This window comes from Siphateles boraxobius, unplaced genomic scaffold (assembly GCF_051911475.1).
Source record: "Siphateles boraxobius isolate OS27281-9 unplaced genomic scaffold, OSU_SipBor_1 19, whole genome shotgun sequence".
Lineage (NCBI taxonomy): Eukaryota > Metazoa > Chordata > Actinopteri > Cypriniformes > Leuciscidae > Siphateles > Siphateles boraxobius.
In genome coordinates this window covers 7,628,928-7,649,273 of record NW_027508799.1, presented here as the reverse complement: position 1 = coordinate 7,649,273, position 20,346 = coordinate 7,628,928, and the positions used below count along the sequence as shown (strand labels likewise).

The window sequence follows — 20,346 nt, the reverse complement described above, 5'->3', positions numbered from 1 at the left end:
CTGTGATGGCCTTTTTTGGTCAACATGTATTAACATTTGGGTATAAAGTGTTTTACTTTTCAAATATACGGTGTAAAAACGTCTGAGTGCTGCCCTCTTCAGGTTAAACTGAAAGCTCCTGCAGTAGGGGTACTCTCTGACGTAGAATTCTCTCTGACGTCACTCTGTCACGCCCTTGGTGCGAGCTCACCACGCCCTTGGCAGCCCCTAGAATAAAAGCATCTGGTTCCGTCAAAACTACTGTAGCGAGTCAGGAGTTGGAATTACGATCGTATTGAAAACGGATATATATATATTAGCATATAGTTAGCATAGCATTTATATAGTTATTTAGATTATTTAGTGTAGCCTAGGTAGTTAATCTCGCCTATCGCTCCAGTGTGCAACCTGCATTTTACGTGGGATTGCTTCTCCAACGCAATGGAGGTGGAAGTGGGCTTCTCCACACAGCTCGCGCTGCCAAACGCTGCTGTTCCTGCATGAACTCCACCACTGCAGCGGCGTCATGATGTGAGTGAGCATATATTTTTAATCACAATTTATGTTCCTTCTTATTAGGCTAAAGTTAATCCTCTGGTGTCGACAAACGGGCTGGCGCGATTTGCTGAATATTTTTTTCACATAGCAGCAAAATATAATGAACGTAATAGTAATAATAATCCTGGAAAAAATTACCTCAAAATGACTGAATATAAGAATAATCGGATGCCGATCGCGATGCGGGAGTTAAGACCGCAGTTTGAGCTGGTGTCCACAGACAATTCACCCTCCTCCACTTCAGATGAAGGTGGGGGAGAAAAGTTCTCGACTTCAAATGACCGCTCTGTTGCAAAGCTACTTGCGTCACTGTCTAGCAGCTGTCTCTGCTGGTCTCAGGTGCATAACCCCAACCTCCCCCCCCCGCTCAGCCCCGCCCTCGGTTCGTCCCCTCTATCTTCGCTGGGGGTCATCCCACTTTTCCAGCATTTTTCAAAAATTGCCAGTGGGTGGAGTCAGGCTTTGATCAGGGGTTTAGTTACCCTTTAAGTTTAGAAACGTGCTCCAGAAAAAAAGTTAACGGAGACAGAGAGGCAGAAAGAACACCCTGTTTATTTTCTTCCTTTTACAAAAGCACATGGTTTTGATGTTAATGTGAGTGTACACAAAAAAAGAAGACCCTCTATAGTTTATAATCATGTATTGATTTCATTTATATGACCAAAAAGGACGTAGTAATTTAAGTCTATGTTGCTGCTATGTGGAAAAAAAACAGCAAAACGCGCCGGCGCGTTTCTCGATCCCAGAGGGTTAATGCCTTATCTGCTCCATTTTGGCCTTCTTGAGTGAAAGTGCTTTTCAGCTCCTCCTTCTTTTCACTTAGAGAGTGTCTTGTTTCTCCCTCTGATACCTCGCTCGGCTGCCATACATGTTTATACAGCCATACAGTAGCTGTCGGTTTTTGCACATTTTCTGGATGGTATTGGCAGGCTATTCTCCACGGTCACAGCAGGCCTTTTTGGTTTTCTCAGGCGTGCAAGGGTGTTGTTCCTGTTCAGGTTGTCTAATCCTGCCTTAAATTGTGAACACAACGTAAAGTGTCCACCACCCATTCGATCTCCCTCATCAGTTCTGTCTTTGAAACAGTCTGGATATTGTTCAGTGATGCTCATTGCAACTACAGTACACTGACTCAAAGTAGGATTTAAACAATTGTCCCTCATGGTATCAACAGTCACTCTGACCATGTGCAACCTGTCTGTCTCTTCTGGTCTCTTCCTGAGTTCAAGACATGTTCTTAGACTTGGTTTGGTCTTGTACTGTGCTGCACAGGGATAGAGTGCTGAGGTGGTAGTGTAAACTGCATGCTTGAAGAGGCTTCTAACGAAGACACTGGTGTGAGAGTGAGTGTTATCATGTCAGATGCCGCAGAGACCCTTAACAGTTTGTTCTGTTGGCCTCTAATATCTAAAAAAAATTAAAGCTGCTGTCGGCAACATTTTTTTGATCATATTCAGTGAAATCGACACTATAATCCGACAGAATAACATAAATAAAGTTTATTAACACTAACTACAAATAATAATAATAATAATAATAATAATAATAATAATTAAAAAAAGGTTCATCCTAAATGGTCCAGGATTAATTCCCTCCATTATGCATTAGGTAATATACCCTACCCACCCCCTCCCCAATATGGCATTTTTATGAAGATGAGTCTACTTCTCATTATTTCTTTATTCCTACAGAAGCGGTGGGGCCATTAAAACAAGAATACGCCTGGAGGACTGTTATGTGTGAGTGTTCTAATCTGTATGTCATTGCAGTTTGCCTGGTAGATCACCTGCAATCAACCGGTTAATTGATGTCACCTGACGGGAGCTACTTAAATCTAAGACGCATGCTCTCTCGCTCTCTCGTCCTGCAGCCGGCAGAGCAGTAGCTGTGTTTTGCTTCTACAGTCCCCTTTTTCCTTTTTATATTAAATAAACTTTGTTTTAATTGGCAGACTTCTGTCTTTGTGTCCTTTATGTTTCATCCCTAGAGCCGGGGTTGTAACATAATGGGGGCTCGTCCAATTTGGTTGGTAAAAAGTATTTTTTGGGGACTGTTTTTGTTTATTCCCTTTGATTGAGATCATTTGGTGAGTATGGTTGTTTGAGTATTTTTGAATATATGCATGAGTTTTCCCGGTTAGGTAGGGTGAGAGTTCCAGCTGGGTTGATTACTCAATCCTTCCATCGGTTCACTCTTTTGTTATTTTTTCTTTTTTGTTTTCGATGTTATTCTGGGTGGAGACTTGTTCTCTGTCGGGGGTAAGCATTTCAGAACTGTGACCATTGATAGATTGGTTCACAGCTGCTGAGTTTTTGCTTTTAAAGTCGCCTCGTGCCCGGTACACCTCAGAAGATAGATAGGAATTAGAAGTGTTAGGCAGGTGTCCGGGTGTATCTCATGTGTTTTTGTATTGTGTTTAAGCTCAGCAACCATGCTCACTATTTTGATGGAAGTGAAAGCGGAATACTTAAGTTAGGTGAGTTAAACTTTTTTTTGAGGTACTGTAGTGTTTATTTGGTCCATGATCCTAACTTTAGTGTGTTAGCAATGTTTGTGTGAAGTTCCTTTGTGGACTTCAGTGTAGACTAATGCCCAGTATTGCCTTTAGATGTTTGTGATTGCTTGGGGTGAGTAATCTTCTGTGTTTGGGTTAGTTCTACTTCTGGTTAAAGCTTTGTTTGAGAGCATGTGTGCTGCTTTTGTCATTTTTGTAGCAGTGTGTAATTGGACCTGTTGTGTCGGCTGAACTTCTGTGTAGGAGCTAATGTTACTACTTAAGTGTAGTTAGTGTTGAGTTTAGTAATGGCTTCTTTAGAAGACTTCCTAAAGGAACCTTCGGAAGAGTTACTTGAGTTTTTTACAAAGGATCAATTTTTGCAGTTGTCCTCTCATTATGATATTCCCATCACAAGTAGTGAGAAGCGACTGAAGGATGGTGTGAAGGAAATCATTAGAATTGTTTTGATTGACAATGGTGTCTTAAAAGTTAAGCAGTTTTCCCCACAATCCATGACTGCTCCTTTGTCTGAAGCTGCAATTGAGCTTAGGCTCAAAGAGATAGCTTTCCAGGAGAAACAGCTAGAGGTTAATGCGAAACTAAGAGAGAAACAAATGTATCTTGAACACGAACAGTCTCTTAAAGAGTTGGAATTAAAAGCTGCTACTTTAACTCCAAGAGGTGATGGTTCTTCATTTGATGTTGGTAGACACATTAAGTTAGTACCTCCTTTTTCTGAGAAAGATGTTGACCGATATTTTTCTCATTTTGAACGGGTGGCAATTAAATCAAAGTGGCCTAGAACTGTGTGGACTTTGCTTTTACAAAGTATCTTGGTGGGTAAAGCTCAAGAAGCTTATTCCGCTCTTAGCCTAGAGAAGAGTGCTAATTCGGCTAAGAGGCAGGTTGAAGACAAATCTTCCAGCAGTCAAACGGTGTTGCCACTTTATGATACTTTCATGGTCCAAGGTGACATGAGCTTGTCAGGGAGTGGAAAGATGTTTCCATCTCGTGAACAGTTAATACTTGAGCAAAAACAAGATCCCACTTTGTCACCCATGTTTGAAGATTTGGTGTCTGATGAAGTACTATCAAATGTTGCTTCTGGCTATTTTGTTAGTGATGGCGTTTTGATGAGAAAGTGGACAGATCCAAAAATATCATGTGACTATGACTGGAGTAGCGTGTTTCAAGTGATGGTTCCAGAAGTTTATCGATCTGACATATTGTATCTCGCCCATGATCATTGTCTCTCTGGCCACTTGGGGGTCAGGAAAACTCTTGATCGTGTGTTAAGGCATTTTTTTTGGCCTGGGGTGAGGTCTGATGTGGCTCAGTATTGTAGATCGTGTCGTGTTTGTCAGATTGTAGTAAAACCTAACCAGTCTATTCCTGTAGCTCCACTACAGCCTATTCCTGCCATTGGAGAGCCATTTGAACATGTTTTGGTTGATTGTGTTGGACCTCTTTCCCGCACAAAGTCAGGTAATCAATACCTTCTCACAATTATGTGTGCCGCCACAAGATTTCCTGAAGCGGTTCCTTTACGCAAGATTACAGCCCCTGCCATTTCCAAGGCCCTTATTAAGTTTTTCACCGTGTTTGGACTACCAAGAGTTGTTCAGTCTGATCAAGGGTCTAATTTTATGTCTCGCCTTTTTTCCCAGGTGTTAAAGCAGTTGTCTATTCAGCATAACATTTTGTGGTGGGGGGGGGGGCGTGGTCTCGCGAAGTCTGTAGCGAGAGACGAGTCAGCGAGCTGTGCGGTGAGTAAGTAGGTCAAGTGCAGATGATGAACACCTGTGTCTGATTGCAGTGATTGGCATGGAGAACGCATATAAGCTGCCAGGAAGGAGAGAGCGAGAGAGAGGACTTTGGACTTGTGCGGCGTTCAAGAGGAAAGAGTGCTGGGGAAAGCAACGAGAGCTGAATCAGCGTGGAAAGAGTTTGTGATTGAATTTGTGCCGTGCTGTAGAGAACCTACGGTGAATGCGCTGTGTGCGCGCCTTTTGTTTTGTTTGAGTCATAGTGAATAAAGTCCGTACGAGTCCCAGTATCGCCGACCCTGTCTTCTCCTTCCTTCAACGGTTCCAGCTGCTTCTCCAAGGCCAGCAAGAAGACCGCGAGCTGTTCCGGAGCTGGCTCGACTGGGAGATTGGGGCCGTCCCCAATCCAGCTACGGCCTCGGCCCCGCCCCTGCCTCTCAATAAAATGGGGGCCCAGGATGATCCGGAGGCGTTCCTGGACCTTTTTGAGAGGTCGGCCGAGGCCCGGGGATGGCCCCGAGTGGACTGGCCCCTGCGGCTCATTCCCCTACTGTCAGGCGAGTCGCAGGTAGCCGCCCACCAACTGCCAGTCCAGAATCTCCTGGTCTATGAAGACCTGAGGCGCGCCATTCTCCAGCGGGTCGGCCGGACCCCGGAACAACATCGCCAGCGGTTCAGGTCCCTGGGCCTGGACGAGTCCGGCCGGCCCTTTGTCATGGCGCAGCAGCTCCAGGACTCCTGCCGCAAATGGCTGATGGCCGACGGAGGCGACGTCTAGGATGTGATCAACAAGGTGGTACTGGAACAGTTCATCGCGAAGCTGCCCAAGAAAACCGCGCAGTGGGTCCAGTGCCACCGCCCGACGTCGCTGGACCAGGCCATCCAACTGGCGGAGGATCACATGGTGGCGTGCCCAGGGGTCGGCGAGCCCCTCCCATCTGTCTCTCTCTCTCCCTCTCTCTCTCTTGTCCCCTTCTCTCCCCAAACCTGTCCCCCTTCCCAGGACTCGTGGGGGGCTGATGCCCCGGCCGGCGCCAAGGTGGAGAACGGGGCCTCCGGCGGAACCCGTCCCGGCATCCAGGGCCCCACCCAGGGGGACGGCGTCGCTTGACCACTCCGCCCCAGTTTCTGCAGCCTCGCGCTCTCCACGCCAATCCCTTGACCCGCTTCCCGCCACTGGGGCGGCGGGGAGGCCTGGGCCGGCCTGTTGGCGCTGTGGTGACCCAGGACGCTTTATAGACCGGTGTCCAGTGATGGAGGTGGGGACACTGATCCGGGTCCCCGACGCGCCGCAGGCTGCCCCCGATCAAGCTGGCCTGTACCAGATACCAGTGAGTATCAAGGGGGGTACTTATCAGGCTTTGGTGGATTCAGGCTGCAACCAAACCTCCATTCATCAAAGCCTGATTCAACCTGGGGCATTGGATAACAGCCGCATGGTAAAGGTGCGGTGTGTGCACGGGGTGGTGGTGAGTTATCCTATAATGCCTGTGGTAATCCAATTTAGGGGACAAAAACATAGCATAGAGGTAGCAGTTAACCCGCACCTCCGGCATCCGCTAATTCTGGGAACGAATTGGCCGGCTTTTAGTAAATTATTGGGGTCTTTGTGCGCGGATGCCTCTTGGAAAAAGAAAAGCAAGGGGAAGACAGCGGTTGTTCAGGTGGGAGATGCTGAGCCGGGACCTCTGGCTTCTGCTGTGGGGGAACGGAGTGCTCTGGAGAGAATCATCCTCACAGAACGCGATGATTTTCCCCTGGAGCAGTCCCAGGACGAGACGTTAAAACGTGCATTTGATCAGGTCCGTTCTATCGACGGCCAGGTACTCCACCCAGACCAACCGCTCTCTTACCCCTACTTTGCTATTTTGAAAGATAAGTTGTATCGGGTGACCCAAGACACCCAATCAAAAGAAGATACAACACAGTTGTTAGTTCCTAAGAGCCGCCGGGAAATGCTTTTTCAGGTGGCTCACTGTAATCCAATGGCCGGGCATTTAGGTCAAACGGCGACACTAAACCGTATCATGGCCCGATTCTTTTGGCCGGGCATTCACGAGAACGTGCGCAGGTGGTGCGCGTCTTGTCGTGAATGTCAGTTGGTGAATCCCCCGGCCCATCCAAAAGCACCATTGTGCCCCCTTCCATTAATGCAGGTCCCCTTCGAACGAATTGGTATGGACCTCATCTGGCCATTAGAACGCTCAGCACGGGGGCACCGCTTTGCGTTAGTCCTGGTGGATTACGCAACGCAGTACCCCGAAGCAGTCCCGCTCCGTAACATTTCTGCCAAAAGTGTTGCAAGCGCGCTCTTCTCGTTAATCTCTCGGGTGGGAATCCCTAAGGAGATTCTCACCGATCAGGGCACGGCGTTTATGTCACGAACTATTCGCGAGCTTTACGAATTATTGGGCGTTAAATCGATTCGCACTAGCGTCTACCACCCACACACCGACGGGCTAGTGGAACGATTTAATCGCACGTTGAAGTCCATGATTCGGAAGTTCGTTCACGAAGACGCCAAAAATTGGGATAAGTGGCTAGAACTCCTCTTGTTTGCTGTACGCGAGGTCCCCCAAGCCTCCAAGGGGTTTTCCCCCTTCGAGCTTCTCTATGGGCGTCAGCCCCGCGGGGTGTTGGACCTTCTTAGAGAAACTTGGGAGGACGGACTGTCCGCTAGTAAAAACGAAATTCAGTATGTCTTGGACCTGAGAACAAAACTCCACACGGACGGCTCCCCGGCCTGAGTCGGGCGGTGGGGGTATGTGGTGGGGGGGGCGTGGTCTCGCGAAGTCTGTAGCGAGAGACGAGTCAGCGAGCTGTGCGGTGAGTAAGTAGGTCAAGTGCAGATGATGAACACCTGTGTCTGATTGCAGTGATTGGCGTGGAGACCGCATATAAGCTACCAGGAAGGAGAGAGAGAGAGAGAGAGAGAGAGAGGACTGGAGAAGATGAAGACTTGGTATGATCGAAAGGTAAAACATCGTGTGTTTTGTTCAGGAGACCAAGTGCTGGTGCTCTTACCAGTACTGGGTTCTGCATTGCAGGCTCAATATAGTGGTCCGTATACTATTGATCGGAAAGTGGGTGAGTGTAACTACTTGGTTAAGACTCCAGATCGTAAAAGGGAAACCCGAATGTGCCATGTGAATTTACTTAAGCCTTACTTTGACCGTAACCAAACTGCGTCTACAGAGGTCAAGTCAAGTCACCTTTATTTATATAGCGCTTTTTACAATACAGATTGTATCAAAGCAGCTTCACAGTGATAACATGAAAATAATATAACAGAGTTTGTTTCTAAAAGAAAATTGAGTCAACGTCCACCTTAAGTAAGGCAGATCAATAATATTATTGAATATTAAATGTCCCCAACTAAGCAAGCCAAAAGACAAGGCAACAGTGGCAAGGAACCAAAACTCCATCAGGTGACAGAATGGAGAAAAAAACCTTGGGAGAAACCAGACTCAGTCGGAGGGCCAGTTCTCCTCTGGCCAACGAAGGACCGGTGCATGATTTATGATTCGGGCAGCATTACAAGGCAGATTGGATCGGAACATTTAGAATATTTATTCATTTCCATCTTTTGGAAGTCCAAGTAATCACGCCGGTGTTGAGACGAGTTGTTGAGGATCAGTGCCGTCCACTATAGAGGGTCCATATCGCCGGTGTTGAGTCGTCTCTTCACAGACTTTGTGATTGGGGTATCTGAAGTCTCCGTGAAAGGCTGGATACAAACTGGAGCTGACGAACGCCGTTTTTCTCGGGACTCGCGTCCCGAGATAACAGCAGAAAAGCAAAAAGGGAAAATAATTAGCGTAGCTGCTGTTCATAATGATTTCCATAACACGGGCGTAAATGATAAAAAACATGAAGACAGTGATTCTTGCGTCCCAGAGTCGCCCCCCCCCCCCCCGTCCCCCACTCAACTCAGCCCTGCTTACTGACATCTACATCCCTCCTGCTGCTGAGACCCAACCACAATCTCACAATCTCTCCGCAGCCCAACCATACGCGCCAACCCGTTTGACTAAGGCTGTCGAGCCCCACTGTCGTCGTTAAAGCAGGTTCAGTGGCAATGGTTCCGTATGGCATACCACCTACCGCAAAACACAATATCTACCCAACCACCCGTCATTCACGCAATATACACAGGAACGTAATGACTGTAAATACTATGCAACCTATACAAATAACCTACAGACTCTTCAAGTTTTATAATATTAATTGCATTTGATCTGATTCAGCAGTGGTATAAAAGGTAAGCATTATGTAAATGCTTGGCTAAAGAGATGCGTCTTTAATCTAGTTTTAAACTGGGACAGCGAGTCAGAGCCTCGAACAATATCAGGAAGGCTATTCCAGAGTTTTGGAGCTAAATGTGAGAACGCCCTTCCTCCTTTAGTGGACTTAGATATCCTAGGAATGACCAGAAGCCTCGAATTTAGTGATCTTAAAGAACGCGATGGATTGTAGGGTGATAGAAGGTCCATTAAATACACAGGAGCTAAACCATTTAGGGCTTTATAGGTCAGTAATAGTACTTTGTAATTGATACGGAATTTGATAGGTAACCAGTGTAGAGATGATATAATTGGTGTTATATGATCATATTTTCTTGACCTAGTAAGAACTCTAGCAGCTGCATTTTGCACTAACTGTAGCTTGTTTATTGAGGATGCAGGACAGCCAGCTAATAAAGCACTACAGTAATCTAGTCTCGAGGTCATGAATGCATGAACTAACTTTTCTGCATCAGAAACAGATAGCATGTTACGTAGCTTTGTAATATTTCTAAGGTGGAAAAAGGCTGTTCTTGTAACATATGAAATATGATTTTTGAAAGACAAGTTGCGGTCTAGTATAACACCCAGGTCTTTTACTGTAGTGGATAAAGTAACAGGACATCCTTCTATATTAAAGTTGTATTGTAAGTGAGTTTGTGGGTAGTTTTTTGGACCAATAAGTAATACCTCCGTTTTATCTGAATTTAGTTGCAGGAAATTACGCGTCATCCAGCATTTTATATCTTTGAGACACTCCGTCAAATTTGATAAGTTAGTGTTTTCATCTGGCCGTGATGAAATATATAATTGAGTGTCATCAGCATAACAGTGGAAATTAATTCCATGTTTTCTTATAATATTACCAAGTGGGAGCATATATATTGAGAATAGCAGAGGGCCTAACACCGATCCTTGCGGCACTCCATAGTCTACTGACGTTATCTTTGATTTTTCCCCATTTAAACAGACAAAATGATAACGGTCTGATAAGTACGATCTAAACCAGCTTAATGCCTGTCCCGGAACACCAGTGTAGTTTTGTAGTCGATCCAGGAGTATTTTATGATCGATAGTGTCGAACGCAGCGCTGAGATCGAGTAGAACTAGTATTGAGATACAGCCTTGGTCAGAAGCTAAAAGTAAATCATTTGTAATTTTAACTAGCGCAGTTTCTGTGCTATGATGCGGTCTGAATCCTGACTGGAATTTTTCACATATCTCATTTTCTTGCAAGAAAGAGCACAATTGAGTGGACACAATTTTTTCTAGTATTTTAGACATGAATGGAAGATTTGAAATGGGTCTGTAATTTGCTAAGTTATTTAGGTCTAATTGCGGTTTCTTAATGAGAGGTTGTATTACTGCCAGCTTGAATATTCTTGGAACATGACCTAAAAATAAAGACGAGTTAATAATATTGGGAAGAGGCTCTTCCACTACAGGTAACACTTCTTTCAGTAGTTTAGTGGGTATTGGATCTAATAAACATGTTGTTGGTTTCGATGCAATGATAAGTTTATTTAGCTCTTCCTGTCCTATAGTTGTAAAGCAGTGTAGTTGTTCCAGAGGGGCGATAATTGAGGCTGAATCATAAGACACCATAAAAGAGTGTACATTTACAATTGTGTTACGGATGCTTTCTATTTTCTCATTAAAGTGGTTCATAAAATCGTTACTACTATACTGTAACGGAATATTTTGCTCTGGTGATGACTGTATATTTGTTAGTCTAGCCATGGTGTTAAATAAAAACCTTGGATTATTTTGGTTATTTTCTATTCGTTTGTGGAGATGCTCAGCCCTGGCTGCTTTTAGAGCCTTTTTATAACGTGACATACTGTCTTTCCACGCGATTCTAAAGACCTCTAAATTAGTTTGTTTCCATTTACGCTCTAAGTTACGAGTTTCTCTCTTGATAACATGCGTAGCACTGTTGTACCAAGGTGCTTTAGTTTTCTCTCTAACCTTTTTTGATCTAATTGGTGCAACAATATCTAATGTACTAGAGAAAATGGTGCTCAAACTGCTAGTCATTTCCTCTAGTTCATCTGTTTGTTTGGGTTTACTGAGCAGCTGAGATAGATCAGGTGAGCTATTTGAGAATCTATCTATAGTGGTTGGAAAGATTGTTCTGCCTGGTCTATAACGTGGCGCAACATGACAAATTTCAGCAGTACGTATTATACAAGTTACCATGTGATGATCACTGAGATCGTCACTTTGCGGTATAATATCTATATCAGTTGGATTGGTTCCATATGATATAATTAAGTCTAGTGTATGATTTAGACGATGAGTGGGACGACTGACGTTTTGCTTGACCCCAAAAGAGTTTAATAAATCTGTAAACGCAGTCCCTAATGCATCATTTGTGTTATCTACATGTATGTTAAAATCTCCAACAATTATTGCTTTATCGGTATTGACCAATAGATCTGAGAGAAACTCTGCAAACTCTTTTAGGAAATCAGCATAGGGCCCTGGAGGTCTATATACAGTAGCTAAGGCTAGAGATAATAGGGATTTCTTTCTTACATCTAAGAGCGTAATATTTAGTACAAGTACTTCAAACGAATTAAACCTGTGACCTGTTTCCTGAGTAACATTAAGAATATCTCTATAGATTGTTGCAACACCGCCGCCACGACCGATCCGACGGGGCTCATGCTTATAACAGTATCCTGGTGGACTAGACTCATTTAGACCGAAATACTCATTTGGTTTAAGCCAGGTTTCAGTAAAGCAAAGTACATCGAAGCTATTATCTGTGACCATTTCATTTAACATAACCGCCTTAGGTGTGAGCGATCTAATGTTTAGAAGACCTAGTTTTAGAAATTGTTTTTGTTCACTGATATTTAGATTTTCAGGTTTAATTACAATAAGATTTTTCCTAGATCCTACAGTAGATTTATTATATGGCCTCACTAAACGAGGAATAGACACAATTTCTATATAATGTTCTACACTACTTATATCAATTAATTTGGCACAGCAAAGACTGTGATTTGGACTTTGATTTTCTAGTCATATGGTGTGTAACGTCTTGGAGATGTTGTCCGACAGAACAGCCGCTCCGATTCTGCTGGGGTGCAGGCCATCAGTACGGTAGAGCCTAGGTCGCTCCCAGAACAGATTCCAATTATTTACAAAGAGCAGTTTCTGTTCATTACACCATGACATTAACCATTCATTTAGTGCAAATAATCTACTGAACCTTTCCTGTCCTTGAGGGTACGTGGGAAGCGGTCCAGACACGATGATCGTTGCCTAAGGCGCTGTGCTGCGTACCGTCTCGATCAGGCTCTTGTAGTCCTTCTGCAGAACCTCCGTCTGCCGCAGCCTGATGTCATTCACTCCCGTGTGCAGCACAACAGCTTCGACGCGCTCGTCACCGTTCAGGATCTCGGGAACCTGTGCGGCGACATCAAGAACACGAGCACCAGGAAAGCAGTGAGTGCGCACCGTACCCTTACCTGAGGTAGCGCGGACATGACGGACCATGGAATTGCCGATGATCACGGCGTCGTCGCGTTCCGACTCGCGAAGGGGGGAGAAGCGGTTCCTGGTGGAGATCTCGAAGACCGGGAGGGGCGGTGAGGTTCTTGCTCTGGTCCTGGCTCGTGTCTTTCGCTGTGGGATCACCCAGGGTCCATGGTGTTGTGTCGGTGCCCTAGTGAATGATGATCGCGTCCTCCTGGGCAAAGAAACGCACGGAGTAGACGAAGTCAAAAAGTTACTAACCACTGACTTCTGAGCATCGGCGCGTGACGTTTCAAGCGCTGATCGCCGATCCCGCAGCTCGGCTTGTTTCTCCAGCAGACCACGGATCTGTTTCTCCACCGATTCCAGCTCCAATCGTACCGAAATCAGCTCGAATGTGTCCTCACCTGCACTCAGAGGTAACGTTAGACACACATCCGATATGTTCGCCATTATAACAGATGAACTGTAAATTAGTAGTGATACTACCAATATCACTACTAATTTAGGACTGAAATGCTGGATATAACCTGTATCCTTTCAGTGAAACGGGTGTAAAATAAGACTGTAGGTAGGCGCGAGGCCACGCGTGAAATGCTAGCGGACTAAAGGCTATTAGCCGAGATTCGCAAAGTTGGATCTAAGTAGCGATATCAAAGTAATCCGATTGTTTTTTATAAGGAATAGGAGCGAGGATAAGTTCCCATGATATAAAAATAGAAAGTGCTTGTTTATAAATGAGTTGAAAAGAAGAAAATCAAGGATTAATGAATCAATTCGACGGAGCTCCAAACACAAACACAAACATGCGCGCATGCGTGGCATGAAGTGGCGGAAGTGATTTTGTAACACATTTGTAACACTGAGTCGGCTTTGCAGGCTTGGCTAGATGAAGTTTACACTAGACTAGAGAATGATCTAAGATGTCATCGCTCTGCTGCGGAATTTCAACAGCATCAACATTGATTCCATGTGATAATATTAGATCTAGAGTATGATTACGACAATGAGTAGGTCCTGACACATGTTGTCTAACTCCAATAGAGTTAAGAATGTCTTTAAATGCCAATCCCATTGCATCTTTTCCATTATCTACATGTATTCCATTATCTACATGTATATTAAAATCACCAACAATTAGGACTTTATCTGCAGCCAGTACTAACTCGGATAGAAAGTCAGCAAATACTTTGATAAAGTCTGTATGGTGCCCTGGTGGCCTGTATAGATTAGCCAGCACAAACCTCAAATGTGATTTATTATTTACACTAGATATTGTTACATTTAGCACCAACACTTCAAACGAATTATATTTGAAACTAGACTTCTTAGTAATTATGAAAATATTACTATAAATTACAGCAACAGCTCCCCCTTTGCCTTTCATACAAGGTTCATATTTATGACCGTAATCTTAAAAGTAATGTGATTGTTTGGAGTTAGCCAGGTTTCTGTCAAACACAGCACATCTAGGTTATAGTCTGTGATCATATCATTAACAATCAGTGCTTTTAAAGTAAGGGATCGAATATTCAGCAACCCAAGCTTTATCATTTGTTCATTTGTATAATTTCTGTTTTTTATTTGTTAAACATCAATTACATTTTTACCCTTAGATGAGTTTGGAAGTTTTTTATATTTCCTAATTTGGGGAACAGACACAGTCTCTATATGATGATATCTAGGTGAAAGAGTCTCTATGTGATGGGATTTATCTGACCTCAGTGACGTGAGACAGCTGGCAGGCGGTCGGTTTAGCCAGTTTGTCTGCTTCCTGACCTGAGCCCCAGATTCAAACTGCGGTCGCATTGCAAAACATTTGACCTGTCTCAGATTTAGGACCATGTATGGAAGTGATTGTGCTGTTCTGCAGATCTGAGTCATGTGAGCAAAAATTCGGATTTACCTGCAGTCTGGATGTAGCCTTATAGTTCAATGACTTGTGTTGGTTTTGTATGGATCACACTGTTTTATTATTATTATTATTTTCATGTTGAATGTCACTCTTTTGCTTTGTTAAAGTTAAGCTGTTTATACAATCTGCTACTCCTATATCATCATATTCATCATAATGTAGCCAGCGATTTGAATCACTCTACATATGCATCAATTCCCGTAAATGACAATGAAGACTTATTGATTTCATTAAAATTAGACTTTTCTAGAACCTTTCTATCAGTACTTTCTGGTATTTTATGAATCACATTTATTCTTGACATTTTTCTTGCTGCTTCTTTTATTCGTCTTCTAATGATTCTTGGAAGATCAGACTTTTCTAGAACCTTTCTATCAGTACTTTCTGGTATTTTATGAATCACATTTATTCTTGACATTTTTCTTGCTGCTTCTTTTATTCGTCTTCTAATGATTCTTGGAAGATCATTATTTTCAGTAATTTTATACAAATGTTAAGGTATTTTTAGATTCAAATTAACTTTAATATAAATTTCCACATTTTAATATTAGAAAAAAAAACACACTGACTTTTATGTTTCAATACTGACGTGTTATGTATAAACTCATACACTCTTTTACCAAGTGTGTTTTATCACATTTTGTCACTATTTGCATTTTAATACAAGGATATCTGGTATAATTTATTTTATTTTTTTATACCCTAAACAGTTTTACCTTTAAGACAAAATTTCATACTCTTTCAGTAGCAGTTAATATTTCACAAAGAATTCAACTGAATTACTCTGATATCTATTTGACTATATTCTATGCACTTTTGTCATTCGTGCACATAGCTTGTGGGCAGGGCTTTTATTTTGTTGTGGTCTGGGGACGTCATATGGCCGCGCCCCGCTCGTGCTTCTGTTGTGGTTCAGCTGAAGAAATTAATGTCTTTTATTCATAATTAAATGTAACATTAATGAGCGTTATTTCTGTCAGCAAAGCTTACACGAGTTATAGAAAAGGTGCGTCTCATTTCGCTGCCAATATTGTGAACGAGTTTATTGTAAACACGAATTCGGTCAATGGGAAGTATTGATGGAGAAACGAAACTTTTCTTCGAATCAATTTAACCAATGATTAACAAATTAATTCAGTGATTCGAATCGCCGCACACTGACGACACATGATGTTTACAGTGTAACTTAAATGCAACGCGAACACAAACATGTAAATACAACTGACAAACCAACTGCTAATGTTTTCTTTAAAGTTGAATCTTTTAAATTATCTACAAATGAAATATACAAATATGAAACGTCTATATAATTTGTGTTATTTTATTAAGTGTTAGTTTTTAAAGTTTTTGGCTAATTGGGAAATTAAAGGCCATTAACTGTCACTCTGACTGACTCTCTTAACACTGAACTAGAGCTGATTGAGACGCACTCCGAGATTTAGTGTGGATCTATTTATTTTTATCTAACGTTATGTATTTTTCTTCCTGTTAATTATTCTCAAATTAAACTTAACACATTGTTTAAACAGAAAAAAAACAGCGACTGAGATCCACCTGACAAGATGGCATTTCTTAAAGAGGAGAGAGAAGAAATGAAGATTGAAGAAACACTAAGAATAAAACAAGAAGAAACTGAGGAACAAACAAAGATGTCGCTTATTAAAGAGGAGAGTGAAGACATGAAGACTGAAGAAACATTCAGAGTGAAACATGAAGATACTGAGGAACAAACAGGTTGGTTTCATTATTCTCAAAGCTACTTGATTTCCACTTCATTTAAAAGGGCCATGCACATTTTTTCCCCTTAACATGCTCATATTATATGAGAATAATTTTACATCACAACAGCCGCGGCTCCCCTTGTGAAACAAAAATATGTAGGAATATACTGCAAAATATAATGCGATATATAACATAAATTAATTTCCATATATGGTAAACTAGTGCTTATTTTTTTCAATATACTGCAATATATGCTTTGACCATGTATGGCTATATATTAATACTTATAAATGAAGACAAAAATAGCATTACATGTAATATTCACAAAGTTTTATCTTTATTGTGTACGTATATTACACATACATGTTCCTATATAAATGTGAATGCAAGTACACACACACACACACACACACACACACACGTTTATTTATATATATATATATATATATATATATATATATATATATATATATATACACACATACATACATTCACAGAATGAGTAACTTTTGTACAACAGATACTTCCCAGCATGCTTTAAAGAAGAGCAAATGTTAAAATTAAGTTTTATTTAATGTGTTTTCTTCAATATTAATATAGGGTGGATATATGTTAATGTTCTAATATTTTTTAATTTAAAAGGTTTTCTGGTGTATCTTAGTTTTTGGGGTTACCATTGTATTGAAGAGTAGAGCCTGTGGTTTGGTTGACGATTGGCCAAAAACCATTAAAACCATATTTAATATATTTTAAAAGTAATGACTGTGCACTCCTCAGCACAGTGGTAGTCTCTTGGCTAACTACTTTAATACATAAAGCTGTACTTTTTTAAACCAGCTTAAAATATGAAACATTTATAATGGAAATAATAAAAAAAATTATAATAAATATTTTACATTATATATTTTTCTGTGTGTGTATGCTGCATGAGTAACTATATCTGCAATATATTACACATGCATTACCATAACTGATCACATGTATATCTATATATTATGAAGTGTATTGCTGAATATAAAGTTGTATACATTATGATATATTAAGAAAAATATTGTCACATTTTTCAATATATGAAAAGCGGCAATTCCTGATGTATTATTAAACAATATAGTATTCTGTATATTTTCAAATATACTGTTAAACCATTTAATACATTAATCATTCATATATGGGAAATATATTTTTGTTCCGTAAGGGTCGTCTGTAAGGGCAGGTGTGGCAATCCCAATTCACCTCTTGCCCCTACCCTTTGGCCCTACCTCTCCGTTTTGCGCGTTCAAGTCTAGGGGTAGGGTGTCCCGATTCTTGTTGTGATAGAGGGGTAGGGCGAAGGGATAGAGCTACATAGCCCTCGAAAACAGATTTTTCAGAGGCACACTCCGAACGGAGGGGTACGAGAAAGTTTCCAGAATACATTGCGAATCACCGGTGAGATGGCTTTGCAAACGGTTAAACATTTAAATTTGGCCCCATTTGACACCGCCATGCACTTTATTTACTCTTATAATAGTATTATAGTGATTTAAATTAAGAAATTGTATAATAAATGACCTTTCCCAAACAGAAAATACATACATTTCGAGGAAGGAACGTTATAATCATCATTTTTCCTCAGCGGTAAGAGCAGCGGCGCTCATTGTCAGTCGTTGTCATGGAGAAATCCTGTAAAAACTCGTCGCTTTCGTAACGTCAGAGCTATCATCGACGACTGATGATGCATCGGGTTCATGAAGGGTTGTTCCATTTTGTAGGGGAATATTTCAACCCCTTAGCCCTTGTAACTCTGTTTTAAGGGCCAATGGGTACACTTGAAAACAAGGGGTAGGTGTGAATTGGGATTGAGCCTAACTGTTCATTCATACTGTGTCTAACTGTGCGTTCACACCGCACGCGAATAGCGCGTCAAATTCGCGTCTACCGCGTCTAGTTTGACGTTTGACCACTTTGTGTTAATTCGCGTGTCAAGAGTGAAACTGAGGCAAAAGTTTCGAACCCCGTTGGCGGCCCTTCTTTTTACAAGATGTCTGTTGTTGAGCGGTCATTTATCGAGAGAGTCACCGCTCTGTATTTGCTCTGGAGAACAGAACAGCGCCGTAGGGATCATCATCGCCGTATTTGGGTCCACCAGACCCTTCGGAGGCGAACCCAGTTCGGCGAGTTTCACCATTTGCTCCAGGAGCTACGCCTGGATGACGGCCGCTTTCAGCGGTACTTCCGCCTGTCCCGCGCCCAGTTTGATGACTTGTTGTCCCGCATCGGAGCGAGGATCACCCTCCAGGACACCAACTACAGGCGCTCTATCCCGGCTGCGGAGCGCCTGTCCATCTGTCTTCGGTTAGTAAATGTATATGATATTTTAAATACAGAATATTCAATATGCTATCAATGTTTTTTTTAAACTGTGGTACGGTTGGCGCTCTTTCTAGTGATACTCAGTTAACTGACATAAATATTCTCTTGGCAGACGTGATACTGTCATGTTTCTCTGTATAAACACAGTGATCTTTATAGAGATTCTGAGTTAACTGCTATAACCTAGACATTAAAATATTCTTGGCATACGTGATACTGTCATGTTTCTCTGTATAAACACAGTAATCTTTCTAGTGATACTGAACCTAGAAATTAAAATATTCTCTTGGCAGATGTGATACAAACACAGTGATCTTTATAGTGATTCTGAGTTAACTGCTATAACCTAGACAATAAAATATTCTTGGCATACGTGATACTGTCATGTTTCTCTGTATAAACACAGTAATCTTTCTAGTGATACTGAACCTAGAAATTAAAATAGTGATACTGAACCTAGAAATTAAAATATTCTCTTGGCAGATGTGATACAAACACAGTGATCTTTATAGAGATTCTGAGTTAACTGCTATAACCTAGACATTAAAATATTCTTGGCATACGTGATACTGTCATGTTTCTCTGTATAAACACAGTAATCTTTCTAGTGATACTGAGTTAACTGCTATAACCAAGACATTAACCTAGAAATTAAATATCTCTATCTGTAAGCAATATGTAGTTCTTGATTATTGTCTATATGTCATGCTTGATTATTGCCATTTTAATATACCATAAACCATTTAATAGTATACCTGTTGATTGTATAGTTTAATGTGTAACTACAAGTGTACTTGTAATAATATTTATAACAATGTTTTCTAGGTTTCTTGCCACTGGGGACTCATTCAGGACGATAGCGTCCAGCTACCGGGTTGGTGTCTCCACAGTGTGCCAGATCGTCGCCCAGGTAGTGACTGCCATCTGGGACTGCCTTGTGGAGGACTACATAGCTGTGCCCACCACCGATGACTGGAGGTCCATCGCAGAGGGATTTCAGGAGCGGTGGAACTTCCCTCTGTGCGTTGGAGCGGTGGATGGGAAGCATGTGGTGCTGAAGGCACCCCCCAACTCAGGATCCCAGTTCCACAACTACAAGGGAACGTTCTCCATCGTTCTGCTTGCAGTTGTGGATGCGAAGTATCGCTTCCGGGTGATCGATGTTGGGGGGTACGGCAGAACCAGTGACGGTGGGATTCTGGCAAACTCCGCCTTTGGACAGGCTCTCCGGGCTGGCCCTCTTCATCTGCCTCCTGGCACCCTCTACCTGGTGCTGAAGACAGAGGACCCCAGCCTCATGTCTTCGTGGCTGATGAGGCGTTCCCGCTGCGGAGGAACCTCATGCGGCCCTTCCCTGGACGCACGCTTCCTCCAGAGAGGCGTGTCTTCAATTACCGCCTCTCCAGAGCCAGGCTGGTGGTGGAGAACGCCTTTGGCATCCTCTCCTCACAGTGGAGGATGTACCGCCGCCTCATCGAGGTCCACCCTGAAGTTGCGGAGAAGTGTGTGAAGGCGACGTGTGTTCTCCACAACTTCATGCGGTATTCGGAAGGGAGAGAGGCACCTGCTGTGAGGGGCACAGGGCATGCTGGAGAGGAGCCACTGACAGGTCTGGGTCGAGTTGCAGCCAACAACTCCTCCAGAGAGGCACTCCAGGTGAGGGACGTCTTCATGGAACACTTCTCGGCGGAGGGAGCAGTACCATGGCAGCCGACGGAGTAGCATTTGAAGTCCTCCTCATGATTTCCCCACAACGGCTCTTTTAAGAGCCACCCACAAACCTATAAA

The 20,346-nt window shown here is 42.6% G+C and overlaps 1 protein-coding gene across 2 annotated transcripts in view; it reads left to right on the top strand.

The window, feature by feature from the left end:
- The first annotated feature begins 15,342 nt into the window (after positions 1–15,342).
- LOC143742490 (uncharacterized) overlaps positions 15,343–20,346 on the top strand; it is a 41,278-nt gene continuing 36,274 nt past the window's right edge. The window contains exons 1-2 of one of the 2 annotated variants that reach the window (XM_077235369.1): positions 15,343–15,490; positions 16,014–16,218. In XM_077235369.1, the coding sequence (XP_077091484.1) occupies positions 16,047–16,218 (172 nt within the window). In that variant the 5' untranslated portion in view covers positions 15,343–15,490; positions 16,014–16,046. Of the gene's footprint in view, positions 15,491–15,893; positions 16,219–20,346 lie in introns of those variants that run through there. The other variant, XM_077235368.1, reaches the window with a different exon arrangement.